The 18,368-nt window shown below is 40.5% G+C and overlaps 1 protein-coding gene across 5 annotated transcripts in view; it reads right to left on the bottom strand.

Annotated features, from left to right (window-relative positions):
• Positions 1-460: 460 nt before the first annotated feature.
• The window catches only part of IDE (insulin degrading enzyme), a 127,265-nt gene continuing 109,357 nt past the window's right edge, over positions 461-18,368 (bottom strand). For all 5 annotated transcript variants that reach the window (XM_072739510.1, XM_072739511.1, XM_072739512.1 and 2 more), the window contains 8 exons: positions 16,271-16,362; positions 14,762-14,873; positions 10,380-10,547; positions 8,102-8,374; positions 7,010-7,071; positions 4,219-4,291; positions 3,468-3,535; positions 461-2,800 (listed from right to left, as the gene is read on the bottom strand). In XM_072739510.1, coding sequence (XP_072595611.1) covers positions 2,705-2,800; positions 3,468-3,535; positions 4,219-4,291; positions 7,010-7,071; positions 8,102-8,374; positions 10,380-10,547; positions 14,762-14,873; positions 16,271-16,362 — 944 coding nt within the window. In that variant the 3' untranslated portion in view covers positions 461-2,704. The remainder of the gene's footprint in view (positions 2,801-3,467; positions 3,536-4,218; positions 4,292-7,009; positions 7,072-8,101; positions 8,375-10,379; positions 10,548-14,761; positions 14,874-16,270; positions 16,363-18,368) is intronic.

Consider the following 18,368-nt stretch of genomic DNA (forward strand, 5'->3'; position numbering starts at 1 on the left):
AGCCAGCTGGCAATCACATTAGTAGAAAGCTTATCTGGGCATAGCATTAGAGGCCAGGGATTAGACAAGATATTGGCCTGAATGGCTGCTGCAGATGTGGCAAGATGAAAAACCAGCTTAGAGGAAATTTTTTTTTTTTCTGCCCTTTTTATTTTTCTCCTTATAATGCCAAAGACAAATCTTCTGGGTTTGGGGGTCAGTGACAACATACACAGCAATGAGCTCAGCCTCTCACACCAAGACTTCTTTGCCAAAATCAATCTACTCTTATGAGTGGAAAACTGACCCATTTGACTAAATCACTGTCACCCAGATACACTAAAAATTTTTTTCCCAAAAAACCAAGTCACTGCTTCCTGCATTAGGAATAACGAAAGCACGAAATACTGTCAGATTGGGATGTTGAGAGGTAGGTTGGCCACTAAAACTATAAAAATAATACAAATGCAAACTCCAGAGGTTAAATTCAGGCAATTTATTGTAAACAGGATTACCCTGGCACTCTACCATACTGGCTGTGTCACATGCTCTCTCTGCCACATCAACTAGTCAAAAAGACTTTTTTAAAAAAGTCCTAAGTAACTAATCACTTAGTTTGTTTTCCACAGATCGCATTTACTAAGCACTGAGTAAATAGCAGTATCCGGGGTAGTCTGTTATTGCTCATGGACTGCAGCTTGGACTCATTTCAATGAGTCCATTAGTACGCTCGAGTGATCCAACAGTAGATCCAGTCTGGAACCCAGACAATGCTGGAACAAACTAAACAACAATCATAGGTTCCTGGATGACTACATGAGATTCCTTCCTTTCAGATTTCTTCATGTGACTTTCTCATAAACATGACACTGTTAATTTCACCAATTTTTTAAAAAGAGCTAAAAATTACTCAATAGCACATAATTTTCCACTGAAAAGGTAGATGGATTATTTACTCTTCCAGTGGTGGATTTAAACACTCAGGACTAATTTGAGATCCCTCTTGTATACATTTGCAGTCTGATGAAAAGCTGCATAGTCTACAAATGCATAAAACCAGAAGGCAGTGATGACTCACGTACCTTCTGATGGACAAACATAGGCTTCCTACAAGGAAGCTCCTGAAGGTAGGGGTCAAAAGACAAGTTACAGCACCACATTTATCTGACAGTAGAAATGGAGCCCTGCTTTTGAAAGCAGCCTCCACAGTTGTGATTATATCACTCTTGCCCCAAATGTAGATTATCTGGGAAATGGCAAATGTGAAAACTAAAGATGTGAAAAGACATGACTCTACAGACAGAAGTCCTGGCAAATCAACTCATGTAGAGGTAAGATGTCATCTGAAAATGCCATTCTTTCCTTTGCCTGAGTTAGTGGACAATGGGGCCACTTACTGTTACTAGTGCCTGTCTGTGGAAGTATATTCACAATTTCTCCTGAAGCAAGTTTTAATAACAGTAAATATTTCAAAACAGCTGTTAAATCTACAATAACAATTTCATCTAAAATAGTATTTTATGAAAAAAATAGTTTTTAAAAGTCCACTCCAGTCTTTATCTGTGTTTGTAGGTTTATATTTATATATTCAAAAAATAACTTAACATTTAAGGCAATATTAGACTGGTAGCAAAAAGGGATTTGAGAGTCTTCTGGAGATCACACTATTTAAGAATCAAGGCTTTATTTTTTTAATACCTTCAAAAAGGCTGCTTTGTACTTGTCCTTTAAATTCATAATGGGGCAAATATTTTGGTTCATATACTGACTGCCATATCATTGTAGTAAAAAGTTACAAGTATTTATATAATAGCTGATGTTGGAAAAGCATGTCACACACTCAGTGGGCTCTGAAGTTCACCCTATTTGTACTCATTAAATAAATACAATAAATGTTATTATGGGAAAAGGTAAAACTGATGGAACACTGCAAACCAACTATGAATAAGAATGTCAATATAATTCAATCAGAAATAAACAAATCACAGTAATCCTGAGAAATTCAGTTTGAGACAAAATTGATGTAAGGTAAGTCTGTATTTCTAGCATTGTAAATAAGTAGGGTGTTCTAGGGTTTTCCAGCATTTTACTAGTTTGAATAAAAAACATGTTCAAGTTTTATAAAAAGATTAAAACCATGCCTTATATAATCAGCAATTTTACTAATAAAAGAAAATTATTCTGCTTTGTTCATTTTCTGCCAAATGTTAATGTTCTCCATTGATTTACATGAAACCACCAAATAGAAAGCAAATTTGAGAATCAGTTTTTAAAAAGGTTTTACCTTTCTAAAGGTTTTAAAGCCTTTTCTGTCAACCCAGGAGGCTTTTAGGAAAAAAAACTAACATACTGTCCTCTGACAAGTGACTATTTTACAGAATAGGGAAGGAAGAATCTATAGGAATATCATTCATCATTTTAAGTACTGTTATATAAGGGAGATTTCTCTTAGTAATGAAAAGAAAAATTTTAAAATATTTAAGAGGCATGTATTTAAAAAATATTCTACATCTATTAAGATTTTGTAATTTAATTACTTTGGATTTTTAATATTTCTACATAATGACATATGATAATTCCTGTTTTTTTTTGTTTTTTTTTTTTTTTTCCTGTTTGTCTCTCTAAATAGTGAATCAGAAACTACTAAAGTGGCCAAGGTTGTTTTCCTAGCCCCTGGAAGACTCAGGGATGCATCCACTTGCACTTTCCCATCCTTGAGGAATCCTCAGAGTTTTGCAGCCATGAAGTTAATATGTGGTTTCACAAGGGGAAACAGTGGCAAACCACGCTTGAATTCAGTCATGTTCTGAATCACTTCAGGCTGCAAAGAAAAAAAGTTCTCTTAGTGTTTATGGTCTAAAAAAAAGCAGACTTAATAAGACATCAACTTTTTCTTTTTTTAAACATACACACTAGTTTCTACCCCACATATTATGATCTGATTTCCTGGATCAATAGGACTAGAGGGTCTATGCGAATCTATGATGAGTGTCCCCAGTGGGATCCAGGGCCATAAAGAAGATTGTGGCTTTCCTCTGGACATACAAGGGTTATGACACAAGGGCTGGCATACACCAAGTCTTCAGCAGGATGCAGAGGCTGGTGTGCCTACTTAGCAAAAGCCTGGTCACACCGCGAGTTTCCTCCTCCTGCCAGTAAATGCCAACCTTTCCAGATGATTAAAATATGCTGGCACTGCGGAAGGGTTAGGTACAGACATGACTGGAGATAACGGGACTGCAAAATAATATAACTATTCAAACTAGAAGCAAAGGCAAATAGGGTCAGAGGACAAGTCTTTCTGTGGATGACAAAGACAGGACCCCTGGGAGCTGTCAGAATGACAACCTGGCCTTTAAGAGGAATGTAAACTAGAGACTCAAACACCTCAGGGCCTGAAACCTCTCATCTTGTTTCCTGATGAACAAGCTCCTCTTAAGTAGGAAGTCTCTAACCATGCAACCTAACAGGACATTTGCATTTCTTACTTGTGGCAAGGCTGGTGCTTGTGACAGATTTATATCATTTTGACACGGGAACTCTCCGACCACAGGACCTATAAGAAAATGAAAGGTTTGCTGCTTAACAAATACTGACATACAAGAGCAACTTAAAAAAACTGAAACTGGGCTTGACTCATTAAGAAACCAAAGAGGCTCGTGTCCTCTCAGGCTGCCCACTCCCCAAGACCTTGATTACTTGTCCTACCTCATATCCAGACTGTCCCTAGTGGTAGTTCATGATGTTACTGTGGTATAAAGTCTTGCCCACAGCAACTCTGGGGCCTGTGTCTGGCCTCCCTGGACCATGAGGCTCTGACCACCAGGAAGTATCCAGTAAAAACACCCAGAAGGCCAGGGAGTTAATGGTTGTGGGATAAAGCCTGGCCACTCAGAGACAGAAGATGGGAGGTCTGAGCAGATAAACGGCTTATTCTTCCACCTCATATGCAGTGATTCACACATGGCTTCTGCAAAGATGTCCTACCAGTGACTAGCTGTGTTTTTTTGAAAAGCTGTGACCAGCTTGGTACTGTGTCACCTAGCATTGGCTCTCTCCTTCACTGCCTCACTTCCCTTTGCCCCTTATTTTTGCTGATAGAGCAGACCCTGCCTCCTGTTAGTCCCCTTCTTCACCTCTTTACCTTCCGGTGCTCTATTAAGGGATATGCCTATGGCAAGGGACAGCCATCATGTGCCTAAAAATGTACTTTAAAGAAAGTCAATATTCAATACTTACAAGAATCCATTTCTCTGGCAAGAACATGGACTGATACCTTATGTCTCCTAGGGGCATCTACTGCCAACATTTCCTAGGGAGAAAGAACAGCAGGGTCACCCTTCTGCCCCACCAAGGAACTTAAATGAAGTACTCTTTTACAAATGTAAACAATCAGCTCTCACATAGCCAGAAAGAGAAAAGATGTTTCTCTTCACTTAAGAGTACTTCATTTAAACTCCACAAAGATTAGTAAGGTTGGCAAGAATTATTACTAACCCCATCTTACAAATAAGAAAATGGAGTCCATGGAGATTAAATGATGTACTCAAATTCCTATGGTTAATAAGTACCTTGGCCAGGACTGAAAGCCTAGTCTAGTATTCATCGGGGGGTGATACAGGGCTACACCTCGTGATGTTTAGTGACTATGGAGGCAATGGCCTGAGCTTAGTCAAGGGGCAAGCACAACCTGCTCCTCTAAGAACTTTCTTAGATTCTATACCAGAGCAGTACCAGGGTTCATCATCTACCAAAAGAAAGGAAACTAACATTTATCAAGTCCCACCTTGCATCAGGCACTCTATTGCATTAGCACACTTGATTCTCTGTAAGCTAAGTATCACGATGATGTGATTTCAGAGATACAGACTCTAAGACACAGGGAGGCATGATGACTTGCTGAAGTCATACAGCTCACAGTGATGGCATGAAAAGCAAGCTTGTTCTCTCCACTCCACCAGGTTGCTTTGAAGGACTTCCCTAGGTCATACCATGAACACCATGCCTGATGAGTTGGTAAATCCTGTGGGAAAGTGTCTTTTGACCTTTTCCTTAATGCTGTCATTTCCAAAGGGAAAAAACAAGTTGTGATGAAGCTTCTCCCTGACCATACCCTGAGAGGGAGAGATCACTGGCAAAGCCACATCAGCTCCATAACTGTCTAGGGAACAGCTATTCTAAGCCCAGTCCTGCAGATGCAATGGAAACCCTGATGATGCTACACAATAAACGTGCCCGTGGCTCCCTCCAGCTGGCAGGACAGCACAGATTCTCCCCCAGGCCCTTACTGGCCTCTCCAGCCTTTTAGGGGCTCAGCCCAGGTCTGCCTCCAGGAACACGTAGTGCTTCATCTGAGACTGTCTTACTTATTGAGTAAAAAGTTTGCTTCTAAAGATCTATTCATGATCCCCTTTCACCCAATCCTTCACTGCTCTCTTATCAACCTTTACCAGTGAGTATAATACCCTCTTCAGTTTCAGATTATTCTCAATTTCCCAACCAACTCTGGACAATCTCCATCTTTCTAAACAGAAACCAACCAATAAACAAACTGCATTTTCATGCAAACTGTATTTTAAGGAACACTGTAGTCTCAAGAGATATTCATAGGTATTTTGGGTGGTAGGAGGATCCATGATGAATCACTTTAGGAAGTTTCGTTAGTCAGGGGTGCCTGGGTGGCTCAGTTGGTTAAGTGTCCAATTTGGGTTTCAGCTCAGGTCATAATCTCAGGATTGTGGGATTGAGCCCTGTATTGGGCCCCGTGCTTGGGATTCTCTCCTTCTGCCCTTCCCCTGGCTCATGCTCGCTTGCTCGCTCACTCCCTCTAAAATAAATAAACGATTTTTTTAAAAACAGAAGTTTTGTCAGTCAAAATTAAATGCTAGGTTAAAGAAATCTTTACTGTGGGTTTCTTAGAACTTTTTTTTTTTTTAAAGATTTTATTTATGAGAGACAGAGAGAGAGAGAGAGAGAGAGAGAGAGAGAGAAAGGCAGAGACACAGGCAGAGGGAGAAGCAGGCTCCATGCCGGGAGCCTGATGCGGCACTCGATCCTGGGTCTCCAGGATCACACCCTGGGCTGAAGGTGGCCCTAAACGGCTGAGCCACCTGGGCTGCCAGGTTTCTTAGAACTTTTAAAATGCTAACACACTCTGTGATTTTCCAAAAACAAGAATAAAGAGTGTAGTCTTTCCCAAACTTACATGGTTATAAGCCCTTTTTTGTAGGTGCTCTTACTAATATCTTGTGGAACACTAGTGTACCACGGAACACAACCAGAGAAATGATGTTCTAGCCATAGCTTAAGCTTGGTAACGAAACTCTGATTTTGTAAGACAAAGACTCAGACTTGTAACTGCTATTCTTACAAATTCAATAATCAGGTACTATTTGTGATTTCAAATGAATAACAGAATTTGTAGAGGGAAGGAAAAAGATCTTCATTGCTTGTGGAAACACTAGAGTAAGTTACATTAGGACATCCTTCTTTTTAAAAACCCACAACTAATAATGCTTTAAATGAATGTCTCAGAAACCAGAAAGAGCTAAGCATGATCACCCTTTCTTCTAAGCCACAGAGAATAGGTACCTAACCTCACAAAGCAAATAGTCTGAAGTAATAAATAAATACAACTAAAATTTGCTTTATAATATCAATGAGGAAAACATTCTGATTTAAAGCTTTTTGATTAAAACATTTAAAAACTCTGAGGATTAATACTGAAGAGATAAAAGCAATAGAGATCATTTATTAAATGCTAAGTGTCAATCACTTCACCTACTTCATTTCAATTAATACCTATTAATTTCTATTCTGTAAATAAGAAAATTGAGGCTTAGAAGCTCTAGCCCGCCAGGGTCTTCATTCAGAAGCCACACATGCTCCTACTGCTGCCTAACTTTCAGAGAAGGTGGGCTGCCAAGGCTAGAGCTCTAAGCAAGGCACTAGGTTCAAAGCAGTAACATACAACACAGCACAAATAATATTTACTCATGAGTCAAAATCTAAAGATACAAATTCACCTTACCTTGTAGAATTTGATGATATCTTCCTTGGTAAGTGTCTTTAAATATGCAACTTCTGTATTGTCTGAAAAAGCAATCAAACAATAATTTAATAATATTTCCATCTTAAGTAGCCCAGGATGCATTACATGACAACATGCTTCACTCCAGTGCTCTTAGGTAGCCCTATTTTTAAGTGATCATCTGCTCCTGCAAGTAGTAAGGGACTAAATCTCAAGTGAAGAGTAAGATGTCCTGGCTTTCTACTCAGGAGCAACTGGATTTTTGGGCCAGTCACATCACTTTTTCTGAGCCTTGGTCTCCTCACCTGGAAATTGGAGATAGTAACCAAAGGGGCTGTAGTGAGAACTAAGGAAAATGATGAATGACAACATGATGCTATATACATGGCAAGTGCTCAAAAAATGGGACTATTACTATTAACAGAGAATCCAACAACAACAAAAAAATTTACAGGTATGGAAACAGAGGCCCCAAAAAAAGGTGTCTTGATTTTCAGCTGGTTGGTGTCAGAATGAGAACACAACCCAGCCCCCACTCCCAACTTCCAGTGCAGCTTAGCACCCTACACTGTTAATCTCCATTTTAGAAGAAAGGTGGAGGAAGCCGATAAGCAGGAGACCTCATGGAGCACAGCTGTCCCAAATGTAAAAGCACTGACACATTTTTGGAGATCCCTACAGGCAAATGTTTAAACCCCTGTGCCTCCAGGGCAGCACTTATCTCAGGAGAGTTCAATCTGCACATTTTCCTTTTCTTTTTTTTTAGTGTTATGGGAAATAGATAACTATCTGTGCTCAGTGCCTCAGGGGCAACACTACTTGAAAACATAATGTGAAATTAGATTTATTATTATTGCATTATTATGAGATTACAGGTAGATCCAACTCCAGCTTTAAAGAAAAAAAAAAGTTTCTAATAAAAACTGTTATTATGTTAAAAAATGGTTCTTTAGAAGTGCTACACTCTGCACTGACACCAAATTAGCACTGAAATTTCACCTACGAAATGAGTACCATTTTGTAAAATAGCCTCTGGGTCCTCAAATGTTACACTCATATGCCATAAATGTTGGGGGCCTAATTTTGCCTTACCTCTGTCAAAATTGTATTGCTGGGAGATGATTTCCCCCCAATATTTAGCACACTCTGCAGACAGTTTCTTTGGTTTGTCTAGTCGACGAATTGCTAATGCTTGAATGTGTTTTTGAAAAGCCTCTTCTGTCATGTCCTCTATGGACTTCTCCATGGTGATTAGGAAAGCTTCCACTCTACTTTCTAGGTAGTGAGGTGGCTTTTCTGACTGGATGATGAATCGTAAGCCCTGTATGCCGTTGGCTCGACGCGGCCCGCTGAAGACAATATAGCCTGAAACAAACACCAGCCAGCTGAGACCCAGGTCAATTTTAATGCTTTAAAACTACTTTGGGGCTTTTTATTATTTATCTCTGAAGAAACATAAACAACCAGGATACCCTGAGTTTCTAAGGATAGAGCAAAAGAGCTCTCTGAAAAATAGAAAGTTGGGAGATAGTTCTTTCTTCTTAAAAAAAAAAAAAAAAAAAAAAAAGAGGAAAACCCCTCTTCATTATTCAATCTCACATCCCATAACTCCTCACTGCTAGCTCATCATCCTTAATCTATGTTAAAGTCATTTTCATCCCTAGGATACCTTAAACTTGTTTTCATCCCCTAACCATTATTCCAGCTCTGTTTCCTTTCACATTCAAGTTCCTTCTGTGAATCCATTCCTGGACCAGCTCTATTCAGACTAAAAATCTCTAGAGACCAAGTAACAGAAGGTCACACTTCCACTGTCACCTTGTGACAGCTCACACGCTACCTCCTTTCCACATCTTTTTTCTTTTCTTTTTATTTTTTCCACATCTTTTTTCGACTCAGCTTGTGGCTTGCGTCCTTCAGCTGCTCTGCCCTGACCCACACCTCTGACAGCTGAGATGTCTTTGGGTCCCACTTCTGAGGAAGCCACTATATTCAGCATGGCCTTTACTTAGTCTGAAAACTCTTAGTAATATTTACCACACTGCATGGTAACAGTTCCTTTATAGGTCTGCCTTCCTTTTTTTTTCCCCAAAGATTTTATTTATTTATTCATGAGAGACAGAGAGAGAGAGGGGCAGAGACACAGGCAGAGGGAGAAGCAGGCTCCATGCAGGGAGCCCGATGTGGGACTCGATCCCAGGACTCCAGGGTCACGCCCTGGGCTGAAAGCAGGCGCCAAACCGTTGAGTCACCCAGGGATGCCCATAGGTCTGCCTTCCTGATTAGATAGTGAGCTCCTTGAAGGGAAGGACAGACCATCCATAACTTACCCATTTTCCATGACCAGCATCTAGCATGGTGGTTGTTTAAAAAATGAAATTACCTGGAAAGACTCACCCAAATCCTTTTTCATTGGTTCTTTCCAGTCATTACTAGGGTTTCTTTTCTCATTGATTAAACCTGTTTGGATCTCCAGGACTTTTAACAGTGCATAAAATACTGCCTGGAACATTTTCTCAACAAACACTAAGTACCTTCTATGTGCCCCAAGCTCGGGATACAAAGATGAATAAGAGATAATATCTGCTCTCAGGGAACCCAAAATTTCATGAAATCGGAGCTTCTTTGGATGGCTTGCTTTCCATCTCGTCTTCCATAATAAATAATCTGCCGTTAGCATCCTCTCCTACCCAAAATGTCCTATTGACATGTATGTATTGTAAGCACAGTTTTCTCCTTAAGAACTGCTTTAATGGGGGATCCCTGGGTGGCGCAGCTGTTTGGCGCCTGCCTTTGGCCCAGGGCGCGATCCTGGAGACCCGGGATCGAATCCCACGTCGGGCTCCCGGTGCATGGGGCCTGCTTCTCCTTTTGCCTGTGTCTCTGCCTCTCTCTCTCTCTCTCTCTCTGTGTGACTATCATAAATAAATAAAAAATTAAAAAAAAAAAAAAAAGAACTGCTTTAATGGGGGATCCCTGGGTGGCGCAGCGGTTTGGCGCCTGCCTTTGGCCCAGGGCGCGATCCTGGAGACCCGGGATCGAATCCCACATCAGGCTCCCGGTGCAGGGAGCCTGCTTCTCCCTCCGCCTGTGTCTCTGCCTCTCTCTCTCTCTCTCTGTGGCTATCATAAATAAAAAATTAAAAAAAAAAAGAACTGCTTTAATGTCCATAAGATGTTAACTACTTATCTTTTAGAAGTAGCGGAACCTACCTAGACGTAGGTTCCCCCATACACAAGGTTTTCACAAGCCTTTTGAATACAACAAGCCCGCAGCACCATGCAAGGGGACTGTACATATGGAAAATGTTCTCTGAAGACAATGGCTGTTCAAAGTCTATGGTACCCTGGTAGTCCCTGTTCCTTCTCACCCAGCTGCTCCTTGGTGCGCAGGGTGTTGAAGCAAGGTTCAGAGATGATCTGACAGAAGAGCTCTAGAAACATATTCTCTGAGGTGCTCTGCATGTCTGTCTGGTAGTATATCTCGATGCCACAGTTATTGTGAACTTCATTCCTCTGCTGATACACAAACCACCCTCCTAGGAAGTTTCAAAAAGAGAACAGGTTCAGAAACTTATTTAGGGTTTAATAAAGTCAGTGTTTTGTCTGTTTTTTTTAAAGTTGTTCTATTTGGTTGGTATTTTTCAGCAATTCTAAACTGCATTTATTAAGAATGTGAAAGTCAGTTAACTTACCTAAGGAATCCTTAAATTACAGCAATTTGAACTTGGCAGGCCTTCAATAAACATTCATCAAATATTAAGGGCCAAAGAACTTACAGAAGACCCATTTTATGATTAAGTGTTAATGCTAAGATCCACAGTTAATACAATGTACAAGTTAGTGGCGCCTGGGCCACTTAGTCGGTTAAGTGTCTCCCTTCGGCGCGGGTCATAATCCCAGGGTCCTGGGATTGAGCCCCACATCAGGCTTCCTGCTCAGTGGAGAGCCTGCTTCTCCCTCTCCCTCTGCTGCTCCCCCTGCTTGTGCTCTGTCAAATAAATAAATAAAATCTTTAAAAAAATACAATGTACAAGTGACTGTATGTACTAGTTTAGAACTAGCTAATGTAGTTAGGAACTTCAATGGAAATACCACTTACATTTTAATAAATACGCAAAAACAATTCTTTTAAAATTACTAGTTGTGTCTTTATTATCTTGCATTTCTTTTTTATTTTATTTTATTTTGAGATTTTATTTATGTATTCATAGAGACACACACACAGAGAGAGAGAGAGAGGCAGAGACACAGGCAGAGGGAGAAGCAGGCTCCATGCAGGGAGCCCGACGTGGGACTCGATCCAGGGTCTCCAGGATCACATCCTGGGCTGCAGGCAGCGCTAAACCACTGCACCACCGGGGCTGCCCTTTTTCTTTCTTTCTTTTTTTTTTTTTTTTTTAAAGATTTTATTTATTTATTTATCAGAGACAAAGAGAGAGAGGCAGAGACATAGGCAAAGGGAGAAGCAGGCTCCCTGCAGGGAACCTGATGTGGGACTCCATCCTGGGATCACCTGGGCCAAAGGCAGACACTCAACCCCTGAGCCACCCAGGTTCCCTTATCTTGCATTTCTATTTAGCATTTTATTCTCAATATTGTTTACCAACACCCACACTAAAGATCATTTCACTGATTTACAGAAATGTGTACAATGCTTGGAGATAACTTAGCCTAAATAACCTCACTGTATAGATGAGGAAAGTGAGAGGACTTGTCTAAGGACATCACACTGAAATAGTGGAAAAGAGCTAGAACTAACTCAGATGTGCTGATCAAATATCTCATCAGAGTTATGAAGGGATGATCAAGCTTTATGATTTAACAATTACTTTGTCAGCCATCAATGTGACTGAGCATACACAGGGTTTAGTACTTAGTCTAAGAGTCCCAAAGATTTCTCAGAGTAGTAATGATATGTTTGCTCACTTACAGATGGTGATTTAGATACCAGCAGGGAGGCACACAAGCTGGAGCTGCATGTCACCTATTTCATTTTTCTGACCAGATCCACGTTTGACCAACAATCACATTTTCTGATTGTACACTACTGGCACTAAGTCTCCTCTTATCAGAAGAGGAAGGGAACATGGTCTGTAAGGCTACTGAGGCCACCCCTCCTCTCCCAACTTCTAGTCTTTTCACATATATATCCCAAAATGTCTCCTCCTTCACAATGCCTGAGAATTCTCCTTTTGTTTTTTTTTTGTTTTTTTTAAATTTTATTCTTTTATTCTTTATTTATGATAGTCACAGAGAGAGAGAGAGAGGCAGAAACACAGGCAGAGGGAGAAGCAGGCTCCATGCACCGGGAGCCTGATGTGGGATTCGATCCCGGGTCTCCAGGATCGCGCCCCGGGCCAAAGGCAGGCGCCAAACCGCTGCGCCACCCAGGGATCCCCGAGAATTCTCCTTTTGAATTGTAAATATTGTCCTATGGAGAGTTAAGTGAAGGACTGCATAAGACAGTTCCACCTGGTCAACTCGCTAAATCAGAATGATTTCCTAACCCCAGCATTTTGAGAATATGATGCGAGTAGAGCTATTATCCTGTGCTCAGACAATTTGCAAGGGTACCTGAAAGCAAAAAGAGATAAAGCCCGAGAAGAGAAAGCAGGAAGTATGATAAAAAGAGGTGTGACTGATTTCACTTTAAAAATCTGTTTCTGCGCTGGGACACCTGCACCCCAATGATTATAGCAGCAATATCCACAATAGCCAAACTGTGGAAGGAGACTCGGTGTCCATCAAAAGATGAATGGATAAAGAAGATGTGGCTTATGTATACAATGGAATATTACTCAGCCATTAGAAATGACAAATACCCACCATTTGCTTCAACGTGGATGGAACTGGAGGGAATTATGCTGAGTGAAATAAATCAATCGGAGAAGGACAAACATTATATGTTCTCATTCATTTGGGGAATATAAATAATAGTGAAAGGGAATAGAAGGGAAGGGAGAAGAAATGTGTGGGAAATATCAGAAAGGGAGACAGAACATAAAGACTCCTAACTCTGGGGGATCCCTGGGTGGCGTAGCGGTTTAGCGCCTGCCTTTGACCCAGGGCGTGATCCTGGAGACCCGGGATCGAATCCCACGTGGGGCTCCCGGTGCATGGAGCCTGCTTCTCCCTCTGCCTATGTCTCTGCCTCTCTCTCTCTCTCTCTCTGTGTGTGTGACTATCATAAAAAAAAAAAAAAAAAAAAAGACTCCTAACTCTGGGAAACAAACTAGGGGTGGTGGAAGGGGAGGTGGGCGGGGGGTGGGGGTGAATGGGTGACGGGCACTGAGGGGGGGGCACTTGACTGGATGAGCACTGGGTGTTATTCTGTATGTTGGTAAATTGAACACCAATAAAAAATAAATTTATTAAAAAAAAATTATAACAAAGCCCTGGAGAGTTGGTATGTCCCTGAGGCAGGACAGTAAAAGAGTATTGTTAGCAAAAAAAAAAAAAAAAAAAAATCTGTTTCTGGAGTAGTCTCACTTTGCCTGATGACCAAGTACTATGGTTTCTGAACGGCAGATCCTGATTCTTCCTCTCTGCCATGCTGCGGTGAGAGAAGAGAAAATCAGCAAAAGTTTGACATGAACCATCACGAGATCTTTGATGACTGGTTGTGCAGAAGAGCAAAGCTCTGTCCAAGGTATCTTTGAGCATTCAACAACAATATCCTGAGGGTAACACTATGTTCGGGTAGCTTTAACAGCTTCTCAAGGCAGCCAGACACAGCCCCCAACTCTAAGAAATGTATAGTCTTAACAATGGAGATGGAGATGCACTTCAATCCCAATGCAAGAGAAGTGCTCAGTAGCTTCAATAAGGAAAGCTTCAGAAAACCTATGCTGGGAGGTCTGAAGAGGAGGACTACTTCCAGCCAGGAGTTTTAGGAAAAGTGTAGTGGAATGAGTGGCTTGTAAGATGGAGCCTGGGAAGAAGAATAGGATATAGACCTCTATAAGGAAGAGAGAAGGAAAGAGAGCACTATTTCAGGAAGATAAATAGTGTGTATGTGGGGAGAAGCACAGACCACACATGCATGGAAAATAGTCAACAACCACCATATTTAGCTAAAACAGAAGAACACATAAAAAAAACCAATGCTTCTCATCCCCAGTCTAATTTACTACCTACCATATAATTTTGAACAACTGAAAATAATTGTGAAAATAATTGTGAAAATAATGCTTAATGAGTTCTTCTATCAAAAGAAACCACTGTTAATACAAAAGTAATCCAACACTGCAAACTCCAGTATATTAATTATTATCTATTTTCTTATGCTAATTCCTTGTGAATACGCATGTAACGAATACATGCTCTTATCTGCACCTGTGAGTTTCCTAAAACTATTCCTGCCAAAGACTCCTATGGGCTTCCAAATCAGTATTATAATTCTAGTTTCTATTTTTCATAAATATATTTTATTTCATGCTTCACAGTTAACATTTCTTTAGCTTTGCAATTTTTGTTTTACTTCATAACTTTTCTACATTCAACTACCAGTCAATTCCAATGTCATTCTTTTCAAATAACTGTCTACCTCCAATTTCACCTCTTTAGCCTCCCTACAATTTTCTGGCAGAATTACTTATCTTTAACCATACTTCTACAAATAGAAGAGGATCTCAGTACAACTTTACCATAAAACTATGCATTATTATCCAAGTGACTTTAACCCACCTGTAATCACCCACAACATTATGTCAAAGTAGTCTGTTACCAAAGTTAAGACATCCCAACTTACTGTCAGGGAGCTGAACTTCTCTATACCGAACCAGCTGACTTGGAAGGAGAGGTTTTGTATGAGCATGTTCAATGAGGGTGTCTTCAACCATCTGCATAATTCCTAGGGCAGCCTATGGAAAAAGGGCATAGCACATTACAAAACCAAAAATGTGTCTTTGTGAAAATAAAAATAGTATACTGTGTGGTGGCTCATGCAATTTGAAAACAACACGCTTGTGAAATAAACTAGTTTATCATAAAAACTGATTTTTGAACCTTAAATAGATTTGATCCTATTCAAATAGATAAAAATTTAATTTGTTAGTTGGCAACACAATCAATATAATAGAGGTGAAGAAAAACAGAGACCCAGATCAACATCAACAATGATCTCGCTGCTGCAGGAAAAGGTACTGCCAAAGCTGGAGAGGTACTGGTGATGGAAGGTTGGTCCCAAGTGAACGACCCTGACCATAGTCACTTGGCATTATAGCAAAGCAAAGGACATGAGTGAGCATAACCCTTTTTGAAAAATAAAACTGGGGCGCCCAGGTGGCTTAGTCAGTTGAGCATCTGACTCTTGGTTTGGGCTCAGGCCATGATCTCAGGACTGTGAGATAGAGCTCAAGGTGGGCTCTCCACTCAGTTTGAGATGCTCTCTCCCTCTCTCTTTGCACTCGCATGCACGCTCTCTCTCAAATAAAATCCTTAATCAATCAATCTGACCTTAGTAAAAAATCCTGTCTTTGCCACTTATCAGCATCCGACCTTGGGCATACAGTTTTGGAGGCAGTATAGCAGAGTAGTAGCGAAAGTGTGGGGTCATGAGAGAGGCTGCCAGAATTCCAGAATGAGAATTCCAGAAAGTTTTCCATGTGCTAAACACTTGGGATGCATCATTTATTTTTTTTTTTTAAGATTTTATTTATTCATTCATGAGAGACAGAGAGAGCGAGAGAGAGAGAGAGGCAGAGACACAGGCAGAGGGAGAAGCAGGCTCCATGCCGGGAGCCCGACATGGGACTCAATCCGGGGTCTCTAGGATCATACTCTGGGCCGAAGGTGGCACTAAACCACTGAGCCACCCAGGCTGCCTTGCACCATTTAATTTAATCTTTAAACACTAATTTATAGATGAAAAAACGGAGGGCTGAGAGGTTAACACACTTTCAAAAGAAAAAGTATCTAGTGTGTGGCAAAGTCTGGATTTAAATGCAGGCTGATCCCACACCACGTGTTCTTATCCACTACACAATCCTGCTGTCCTACACAGAATAGGGATAATTATTTCCATTTCCCCCTGTGGTTGCACAAGGTAGGCAGCCATTAAAGTAGGTTCACAGTTAACCACCATCATTCAACTCTGCCATACCTTGTCCTATCTTCCCCATAGAGCAGAGAAGGTTAACACTCATGTGCTTACCATCACACAGTGGTGGTGAATGGTCTTAGGCCAGAGTAAAAAAAAAAAAAAAAAAAAATCTCTTACATTGACCCATAAAAATCTGCTAGAACCTCAACCACACACCTGCTTTGTTATGTTTCCATGGAGAAGGGCTTCGATGTGCAGCCGTGACAGGAGCTGAGGTATGAAGGCCTTAAGGCGAGGAAGGGTAACATCTGTAAAGGTGTAAAATGTAAAATACAGTGAGAAACCTCTACCTATGAGGTTTCAAAAGAAACCAGTCTGGGCTAATTTAAGACTTACAAAAGAGTCACAAAAAACAGTACAGAGTACCATATACCCTTTACCCAGTTTCCCCAAATATTAGTATCTTTCTATAGCACAATGGTCAAAACTAAGAAATTAACACTGCTACAATACTAGTTACTAATGCAGTCTTTATTTCAGTTTTTCCTAGCGTTCCTTTCTTTCTTTCTTTTTTATTTTTTTAAGATTTTTATTTATTTATTCATTAGAGACACAGAGAGAGAGAGACACAGGCAGAGGGAGAAGCAGGCTCCCTGCAGGGAGCCGGATGTGGGACTCGATCCTGGAACTCCAGGATCATGACCTGAGCTGAAGGCAGACACTCAACCACTGAGCCTCCCAGGCATCCCAAGTATTCCTTTTCTGTTCTGCGATAGAACCCATGATTCCATCTTGCCTTTAGTTGTCCTCTGTCCTTAGTGCTATAGGTTGCCTCTAATCTATGACAGTTTCTATCTTTCCTTGTCTTTCATGATCTTAAGAGTTTTGAAGAGTACTATTCAGGTTACTTTATAGAATGCCCTTTGTCCAGTGTTTTAACTCTGACCACTTGGTTACAGTGTTGTCTGCCAGATGTCTTTACTGTAAGTACACTGTTTTCATCTTTCACTTTTAACAGGGTAACTCATGATGTTCTACAAGCAATTAGGTAAAGCCACCTGCCCATCAATGCCTACTTTTCCCATTTTAACTAATAAGTATTTATTTGGGGAGGAATTATACTTTGGGACTATGCAGATGTTCTGTTTTCTCTTACTCATCAATTTTAGCATACAATGGTACTCATTGCCTGTATCAATTACTATTATGGCATCATAATAGTGATTTTCTGATCTCATTCCATTTATATGTAATGATTTGATTCTTCAATAAGAAAGAGTTGGCCCTTCTCCATTAGGACATTATACCAGTAACTGCTGCAATGCATGCTAAAAATAGTGACTGAAATTCAAAGAGAGCCATGGGAAGGGAATTAACCAGTGCTTACTATGGGTCTGTCGTTTTATACGTGTTATCTTATAAACTACAAAGTATGCGCTTCTATCCCCGTTTTAAAGGTGAAAGAACTAAATTGAAGAAAATTTAAGTTTCTTTCCAAAGGCATCAAGCTAGTAAATTGTAGAGCTGGCATTTGTCCCCTGGTCTGACTAATCTCGAAGTGCATACTTATTCTCCAGATGCCATAAGCACTCCCTACAGATCTCTACCACAACACTTACTCTCTTTGCCTATACTGAAATGATGTTTACATTCAGGCTTTGCCACTAGACTGGAACTCCTTTACTCAAGAAACCCCATCTATAACTGATCATTTTTTATCTCAAGCACCTGTAGTCCAGGGCCTGGTGCACAGCAGGCAGTCAGTAAATGCTGCTGGGTCAAACTGAACTCTGAGGTTCCTGCTACCCTGGCACCTGGACAGCTGACTGACTTACAGTCACAGGGGAGCCAGCCTCTCACTCTGAAATGTCTCCACATTAAGCTACATTGGCACTACTGGATTATTGTAGGAGTATATACATACACCAAAAGAGGAGGATTATTTATTTGAGCAGAGAATGTCAACCAAAAAAGTTCTCTATAAAAAAACACATTTTAGGTTTCACATGCTTAGCTTATGATATACTTTTTAGAGCTTATTTTGCTTAAAATTTACATACCATCTATCCGACCCAGAATCTAACAAAGGGGGGAAAAAAACCCAAAACTTTTGCTTTTTGATTATGCTGAGTACAGGTTCAGGTTTTAAAAGTTTTTAAATCTGTGGGGTTTTTATTTTTTTAAGAATTTACTTATTTATTCACGAGATACACAGAGAGATGGGCAGAGACATAGGGAGAGGGAGAAGCGGGCTCCCCACAGGGAGCCCAATGCAGAACTCAATCCAGGACCACACCCTAAGCTGAAAGCAGAT

Source organism: Vulpes vulpes, chromosome 15 (assembly GCF_048418805.1).
Source record: "Vulpes vulpes isolate BD-2025 chromosome 15, VulVul3, whole genome shotgun sequence".
In the NCBI taxonomy this organism is placed as follows: domain Eukaryota; kingdom Metazoa; phylum Chordata; class Mammalia; order Carnivora; family Canidae; genus Vulpes; species Vulpes vulpes.